Below are 8240 nucleotides of genomic sequence, written 5' to 3'. Positions count from 1 at the left end.
CAAAGAGACTCTGTTCAGCCTCTCATCAAGTAATACCAGCTGTTGTTGTTGTACTCAAAGAGACTCTGGTCAGCCTCTCATCACCAAGCTTAATACCAGCTGTTGTTGTTGTTGTTTGTTGTTGTTGTTGTTGTTGTTGTTGTCGTACTCAAAGAGACTCTGGTCAGCCTCTCATCTTAATATCAGCTGTTGTTGTTGTTGTTGTACTCAAAAGCTGGTCAGCCTCTCATCACCAAGCTTAATACCAGCTGTTGTTGTTGTTGTTGTTGTTGTTGTCATACTCAAAGAGACTCTGGTCAGCCTCTCATCACCAAGCTTAATACCAGCTGTTGTTGTTGTTGTGTTGTTGTTGTCGTACAAAAGAGACTCTGGTCAGCCTCTCATCACCAAGCTTAATACCAGCTGTTGTTGTTGTTGTTGTCATACTCAAAGAGACTCTGGTCAGCCTCTCATCACCAAGCTTAATACCAGCTGTTGTTGTTGTTGTTGTTGTTGTTGTTGTTGTTGTCGTACTCAAAGAGACTCTGGTCAGCCTCTCATCACCAAGCTTAATACCAGCTGTTGTTGTTGTCGTACTCAAAGAAGCCTCTCATTTAATACCAGCTGTTGTTGTTGTCGTACTCAAAGAGACTCTGGTCAGCCTCTCATCACCAAGCTTAATACCAGCTGTTGTTGTTGTCGTACTCAAAGAGACTCTGGTCAGCCTCTCATCACCAAGCTTAATACCAGCTGTTGTTGTTGTTGTTGTTGTTGTTGTTGTTGTTGTTGTCGTACTCAAAGAGACTCTGGTCAGCCTCTCATCACCAAGCTTAATACCAGCTGTTGTTGTTGTTGTCGTACTCAAAGAGACTCTGGTCAGCCTCTCATCACCAAGCTTAATACCAGCTGTTGTTGTTGTTGTTGTTGTTGTTGTTGTCATACTCAAAGAGACTCTGGTCAGCCTCTCATCACCAAGCTTAATACCAGCTGTTGTTGTTGTTGTCGTTGTTGTTGTCGTACTCAAAGAGACTCTGGTCAGCCTCTCATCACCAAGCTTAATACCAGCTGTTGTTGTTGTTGTTGTACTCAAAGAGACTCTGGTCAGCCTCTCATCACCAAGCTTAATACCAGCTGTTGTTGTTGTTGTTGTTGTTGTTGTTGTTGTTGTCGTACTCAAAGAGACTCTGGTCAGCCTCTCATCACCAAGCTTAATACCAGCTGTTGTTGTTGTCGTACTCAAAGAGACTCTGGTCAGCCTCTCATCACCAAGCTTAATACCAGCTGTTGTTGTTGTCGTACTCAAAGAGACTCTGGTCAGCCTCTCATCTCATCACTCAAAGAGACTTGGTCAGCCTCTCATCACCAAGCTGTAATACCAGTTGTTGTTGTTGTTGTTGTCATACTCAAAGAGACTCTGGTCAGCCTCTCATCACCAAGCTTAATACCAGTTGTTGTTGTTGTTGTTGTTGTTTGTTCAAAGAGACTCTGGTCAGCCTCTCATCACCAAGCTTAATACCAGCTGTTGTTGTTGTTGTTGTTGTTGTTGTTTGTCGTCAGCCTCATCACAAAGAGACTCTGGTCAGCCTCTCATCACCAAGCTTAATACCAGCTGTTGTTGTTGTTGTTGTTGTTGTTGTTGTTGTTGTTGTCGTACTCAAAGAGACTCTGGTCAGCCTCTCATCACCAAGCTTAATACCAGCTGTTCAAAGAGACTCTGGTGTTGTAATACCAGCTGTTGTTGTTGTTGTCGTTGTTGTTGTCGTACTCAAAGAGACTCTGGTCAGCCTCTCATCACCAAGCTTAATACCAGCTGTTGTTGTTGTTGTCGTACTCAAAGAGACTCTGGTCAGCCTCTCATCACCAGAGCTTAATACCAGCTGTTGTTGTTGTTGTTGTTGTTGTTGTTGTTGTTGTTGTCGTACTCAAAGAGACTCTGGTCAGCCTCTCATCACCAAGCTTAATACCAGCTGTTGTTGTTCAAAGAGTTGTCAAGCTTAATACCAGCTGTTGTTGTTGTCGTACTCAAAGAGACTCTGGTCAGCCTCTCATCACCAAGCTTAATACCAGCTGTGTATCTCAAAGAGACTCTGGTCAGCCTGGTCAGCCTCTGTTGTGTTGTTGTTGTTGTTGTCGTACTCAAAGAGACTCTGGTCAGCCTCTCATCACCAAGCTTAATACCAGCTGTTGTTGTTGTTGTTGTTGTTGTCGTACTCAAAGAGACTCTGGTCAGCCTCTCATCACCAAGCTTAATACCAGCTGTTGTTGTTGTTGTTGTTGTTGTTGTCGTTGTTGTTGTCGTACTCAAAGAGACTCTGGTCAGCCTCTCATCACCAAGCTTAATACCAGCTGTTGTTGGTGTTGTTGTTGTTGTTGTTGTTATTTTCGTTGTTGTTGTCGTACTCAAAGAGACTCTGGTCAGCCTCTCATCACCAAGCTTAATACCAGCTGTTGTTGTTGTTGTCGTACTCAAAGAGACTCTGGTCAGCCTCTCATCACCAAGCTTAATACCAGCTGTTGTTGTTGTTGTCGTTGTTGTTGTCGTACTCAAAGAGACTCTGGTCAGCCTCTCATCACCAAGCTTAATACCAGCTGTTGTTGTTGTTGTTGTTGTTGTTGTTGTTGTTGTTGTTGTCGTACTCAAAGAGACTCTGGTCAGCCTCTCATCACCAAGCTTAATACCAGCTGTTGTTGTTGTCGTACTCAAAGAGACTCTGGTCAGCCTCTCATCACCAAGCTTAATACCAGCTGTTGTTGTTGTCGTACTCAAAGAGACTCTGGTTGCCTCTCATCACCAAGTAATGTTGTCGTTGTTGTTGTCGTACTCAAAGAGACTCTGGTCAGCCTCTCATCACCAAGCTTAATACCAGCTGTTGTTGTTGTTGTTGTCGTACTCAAAGAGACTCTGTTGTACCAGCTGTTGTTGTTGTTGTTGTTGTTGTCGTACTCAAAGAGACTCTGGTCAGCCTCTCATCACCAAGCTTAATACCAGCTGTTGTTGTTGTTGTCGTTGTTGTTGTCGTACTCAAAGAGACTCTGGTCAGCCTCTCATCACCAAGCTTAATACCAGCTGTTGTTGTTGTTGTTGTTGTTGTTGTTGTTGTTGTCGTTGTTGTTGTCGTACTCAAAGAGACTCTGGTCAGCCTCTCATCACCAAGCTTAATACCAGCTGTTGTTGTTGTTGTTGTTGTTGTTGTTGTTGTCGTTGTTGTTGTCGTACTCAAAGAGACTCTGGTCAGCCTCTCATCACCAAGCTTAATACCAGCTGTTGTTGTTGTTGTTGTTGTTGTTGTTGTTGTTGTCGTTGTTGTTGTCGTACTCAAAGAGACTCTGGTCAGCCTCTCATCACCAAGCTTAATACCAGCTGTTGTTGTTGTTGTCGCTTAATACCAGCTGTTGTTGTTGTTGTTGTTGTTGTTGTTGTCGTACTCAAAGAGACTCTGGTCAGCCTCTCATCACCAAGCTTAATACCAGCTGTTGTTGTTGTTGTTGTTGTTGTTGTTGTTCAAAGCTGGTGTTGTTACCAGCTGTTGTTGTTGTTGTTGTTGTTGTCGTACTCAAAGAGACTCTGGTCAGCCTCTCATCACCAAGCTTAATACCAGCTGTTGTTGTTGTTTGTTGTCGTACTCAAAGAGACTCTGGTCAGCCTCTCATTGCTTTACCAGCTGCTGTTGTTGTTGTTGTCGTACTCAAAGAGACTCTGGTCAGCCTCTCATCAGCTTAATACCAAGTTGTTGTTGTTGTTGTTAATACCAGCTGGTTGCCTCTTAAGCTTAATACCAGCTGTTGTTGTTGTTGTTGTTGTTGTTGTTGTTGTCGTACTCAAAGAGACTCTGGTCAGCCTCTCATCACTAAGCTTAATACCAGCTGTTGTTGTTGTTGTTGTTGTTGTTGTCGTACTCAAAGAGACTCTGGTCAGCCTCTCATCACCAAGCTTAATACCAGCTGTTGTTGTTGTTGTTGTTGTCGTACTCAAAGAGACTCTGGTCAGCCTCTCATCACTAAGCTTAATACCAGCTGTTGTTGTTGTTGTTGTTGTTGTTGTTGTCGTACTCAAAGAGACTCTGGTCAGCCTCTCATCACCAAGCTTAATACCAGCTGTTGTTGTTGTTGCCGAGGTCGGTAATTGTTGGATTCCAACAGTTGTTTGAGAAGTCAGCATGCAAAGGGATTATTCATTTGATAAATAATCATCATATTATTATATGTTTGTGTGACCCACAGTTGACCTGCATGTACAACTACATCAAGGAAGAGTCAAATGTCACCAGCTACAACCTGTACCCTCCTGACATGCTGCTTTACTACGAGTGAGTACCGCATGTCACACATTCAACCAATCAATCAACCAATCAATTAACCAATCAATTAACCAATCAACCAATAAATACATTGACCAACCAATCAACCAATCAATCAACCAATCAATTAACCAATCAACCAATCAACCAATAGATACATTGACCAACCAACCAATCAACCAATAAATCCATTAACCAATCAACCAATCAATCAACCAACAACCAATAAATCAATTAACCAATCAACCAATAAATACATTAACCAATCAACCAATCAATCAACCAACCAACAAATAAATACATGAACCAATCAACCAATCAATACATGAACCATTACTGATGAATGATACTGGTTTATTAAGTTACTGATGAATGAAACTGGTTTATTAAGTTACTGATGGATGAAACTGGTTTATTAAGTTACTGATGAATGAAACTGGTTTATTAATTTACTGATGAATGAAACTGGTTTATTAAGTTACTGATGGATGAAACTGGTTTATTAAGTTACTGATGAATGAAACTGGTTTATTAAGTTACTGATGGATGAAACTGGTTTATTAAGTTACTGATGAATGAAACTGGTTTATTAAGTTACTGATGAATGAAACTGTTTTTTTAAGTTACTGATGAATGAAACTGGTTTATTAAGTTACTGATGAATGAAACTGGTTTATTAAGTTACTGATGAATGAAACTGGTTTATTAAGTTACTGATGAATGAAACTGGTTTTTTAAGTTACTGATGAATGATGCCAGATGTATTTGTTTATTTATACTGTATGAATATAAAGGTGTTACTGTATTTGATGTCTGCAGCTACAGTAAGGTACCTCGGGACACCTGTAAGGACTACTTCAGTGAGCTGGGAGACGCAGACTTCCTCGTGTTCTCCGACGCGCTCAGCTTCAAACGCACAGCCCTGGTTAACAATGTCAAGACCTGCCTGGTGAGTCACCACACTGTCACACAACATGGATGTGGTCCAAATGACACCACTATTCCCTTTAATAGTACACTACTTTGGACCGGGCCTATCGGTCTCTGGTCTCAGTAGTACACTATAAATCTACAACCTCCATCCATTGCTTTCTGCAATGCAGTAAAGGCAGATTGAAGCTCTGGAATGAACCTGGTTAACCCTGGGGGGGACAGCAACAGTAGCATCTGAAAGAGTCTGGTTAACCCTGGGGGATAGCAATAGTAGCATCTGAAAGAGTCTGGTTAACCCTGGGGGGGGGGGGTAGCAACAGTAGCATCTGAACGAGTCTGGTTAACCCTGGGGAATAGCAACAGTGGCATCTGAAAGTGTCTGGTTAACCCTGGGGGGGTAGCAACAGTAGCATCTGAACGAGTCTGGTTAACCCTGGGGGATAGCAATAGTAGCATCTGAAAGAGTCTGGTTAACCCTGGGGGGATAGCAATAGTAGCATCTGAAAGTGTCTGGTTAAGCCTGGGGGATAGCAATAGTAGCATCTGAAAGAGTCTGGTTAACCCTGGGGGGATAGCAATAGTAGCATCTGAAAGAGTCTGGTTAACCCTGGGGGATAGCAATAGTAGCATCTGAAAGAGTCTGGTTAACCCTGGGGGGTAGCAATAGTAGCATCTGAAAGAGTCTGGTTAACCCTGGGGGGATAGCAATAGTAGCATCTGAAAGAGTCTGGTTAACCCTGGGGGAATAGCAACAGTAGCATCTGAAAGAGTCTGGTTAACCCTGGGGGATAGCAATAGTAGCATCTGAAAAGTCTGTTAACCCTGGGGGATAGCAATAGTAGCATCTGAAAGAGTCTGGTTAACCCTGGGGGGAATAGCAACAGTAGCATCTGAAAGAGTCTGGTTAACCCTGGGGGATAGCAATAGTAGCATCTGAAAGAGTCTGGTTAACCCTGGGGGGGATAGCAATAGTAGCATCTGAAAGAGTCTGGTTAACCCTGGGGGGGATAGCAATAGTAGCATCTGAAAGAGTCTGGTTAACCCTGGGGGGAATAGCAACAGTAGCATCTGAAAGAGTCTGGTTAACCCTGGGGGATAGCAATAGTAGCATCTGAAAGAGTCTGGTTAACCCTGGGGGATAGCAATAGTAGCATCTGAAAGAGTCTGGTTAACCCTGGGGGGATAGCAATAGTAGCATCTGAAAGTGTCTGGTTAACCCTGGGGGAATAGCAACAGTAGCCTCTGAAAGAGTCTGGTTAACCCTGGGGGGATAGCAATAGTAGCATCTGAAAGTGTCTGGTTAACCCTGGGGGAATAGCAACAGTAGCATCTGAAAGAGTCTGGTTAACCCTGGGGGCAATAGCAACAGTAGCATCTGAAAGTGTCTGGTTAACCCTGGGGGAATAGCAATAGTAGCATCTGAAAGTGTCTAGTTAACCCTGGGGGGGGGAATAGCAACAGTAGCATCTGAAAGTGTCTGGTTAACCCTGGGGGGAATAGCCAGTAGCATCTGAAAGAGTCTAGTTAACCCTGGGGGGGGAATAGCAACAGTAGCATCTGAAAGAGTCTAGTTAACCCTGGGGGAATAGCAACAGTAGCATCTGAAAGAGTCTGTTAACCCTGGGGTGGGGGGTGGGGGGGAGCAACAGTAGCATCTGAAAGAGTCTGGTTAACCCTGGGGGGGGATAGCAACAGTAGCATCTGAAAGAGTCTGGTTAACCCTGGGGGGAATAGCAACAGTAGCCTCTGAAAGAGTCTGGTTAACCCTAGGGGGGAAATGCAACAGTAGCATCTGAAAGAGTCTGGTTAACCCTGGGGGGGGGGGGGGGGGGGGGATAGCAACAGCGAGGATGATCAGCTGTCCGTCCTGTCTCCCTGTAGCGCTGTCTTAGGCATCTCACAGTACGGACATTGTAATTATTGCACTGGTCACATCTGCAGTCCTCATGCTTCCTTGCAGCATGCCTAAGGCTCGTTCACACAGATGAGCAGGGACCCTGGGCATCTTTCTTTTGGTATTTCCAGATTCAGTAGAAAGGCCTCTTTAGTGTCCTAGGTTTTCATAACTGTAACCTTAATTGCCTACCGTCCACAAGCTGTTGGTGTCTTAACGACCGTTACACAGGTGCATGTTCATTAATTGTGTATGGTTCATTGAGAAAGCATGGGAAACAGTGTTAAAACTCTTTACAATGAAGATCTGTGAAGTTATTTGGATTTTTATGAATGATCTTTGAAAAGACAGGGTCCTGAAAAAGATACGTACAATTTTTTGCTGAGTTTAGAACGACAATATAGAACAGCAATATAGAATGGCAATACAGAATGACAATATAGAATGGCAATATAGAATGGTAATACAGAATGACAATATAGAATGGCAATATAGAATGGCAATATAGAATGGCAATATAGAATGACAATATAGAATAGCAATATAGAATGGTAATATAGAATGGCAATATAGAATGACAATACAGAATGGCAATATAGAATGGCAATATAGAATGACAATATAGAATGGCAATATAGAATGGCAATATAGAAATGCTCATGATATGAGCTTGCATTTGATGCGATCTGATTGGAAGTCGTGATGTCAGTGCTGTGTTGTGTCCATCTGTCCCTGCAGGGTATCAGCGGCACGGTTCTGAGCAGTGACAACCTGCAGGTCCTAGGTAACATGGTGTGTGTTCTGGACGGTTCCTACATCCAGAACTCTGACCAGCTCATCCTGCAGAAATTACAAAACTGTAATGACCTCACCGACGAACAGGTGGCTGCCATAGAAACGCTGTTGATGTCTGGGAAAACACAGTACGGGTAAGTCAACATGGAAACATGGAATTAAACAAACGCATCTGACTGACTGACTGGTCTGAAACTGATTGACTGACTGACTGACTGGGCAGAAACTGACTGATTGACTGACTGACTGACTGACTGACTGGTCTGAAACTGACTGACTGACTGGTCTGAAACTGACTGACTGACTGACTGACTCGGCAGAAACTGACTGACTGACTGACT

General features: G+C 43.2%; 1 protein-coding gene across 1 annotated transcript in view; it reads left to right on the top strand.

Annotated features, from left to right (window-relative positions):
- The window catches only part of LOC135566841 (uncharacterized), a gene marked incomplete at its 3' end in the record, with an annotated part of 16027 nt that extends 7994 nt beyond the window's left edge, over positions 1–8033 (top strand). Inside the window, exons 7-9 of the mRNA XM_065014439.1 lie at positions 4201–4286; positions 5097–5226; positions 7843–8033. Of these exons, the coding sequence (XP_064870511.1) occupies positions 4201–4286; positions 5097–5226; positions 7843–8033 (407 nt within the window). The remainder of the gene's footprint in view (positions 1–4200; positions 4287–5096; positions 5227–7842) is intronic.
- Positions 8034–8240: the final 207 nt, after the last annotated feature.

This window comes from Oncorhynchus nerka, unplaced genomic scaffold (genome assembly GCF_034236695.1).
Source record: "Oncorhynchus nerka isolate Pitt River unplaced genomic scaffold, Oner_Uvic_2.0 unplaced_scaffold_3128, whole genome shotgun sequence".
Classification (NCBI taxonomy): Eukaryota; Metazoa; Chordata; class Actinopteri; order Salmoniformes; family Salmonidae; genus Oncorhynchus; species Oncorhynchus nerka.
The sequence above is the reverse complement of the archived record's forward strand: the minus strand, read 5'-3'. Positions and strand labels throughout refer to the sequence as shown.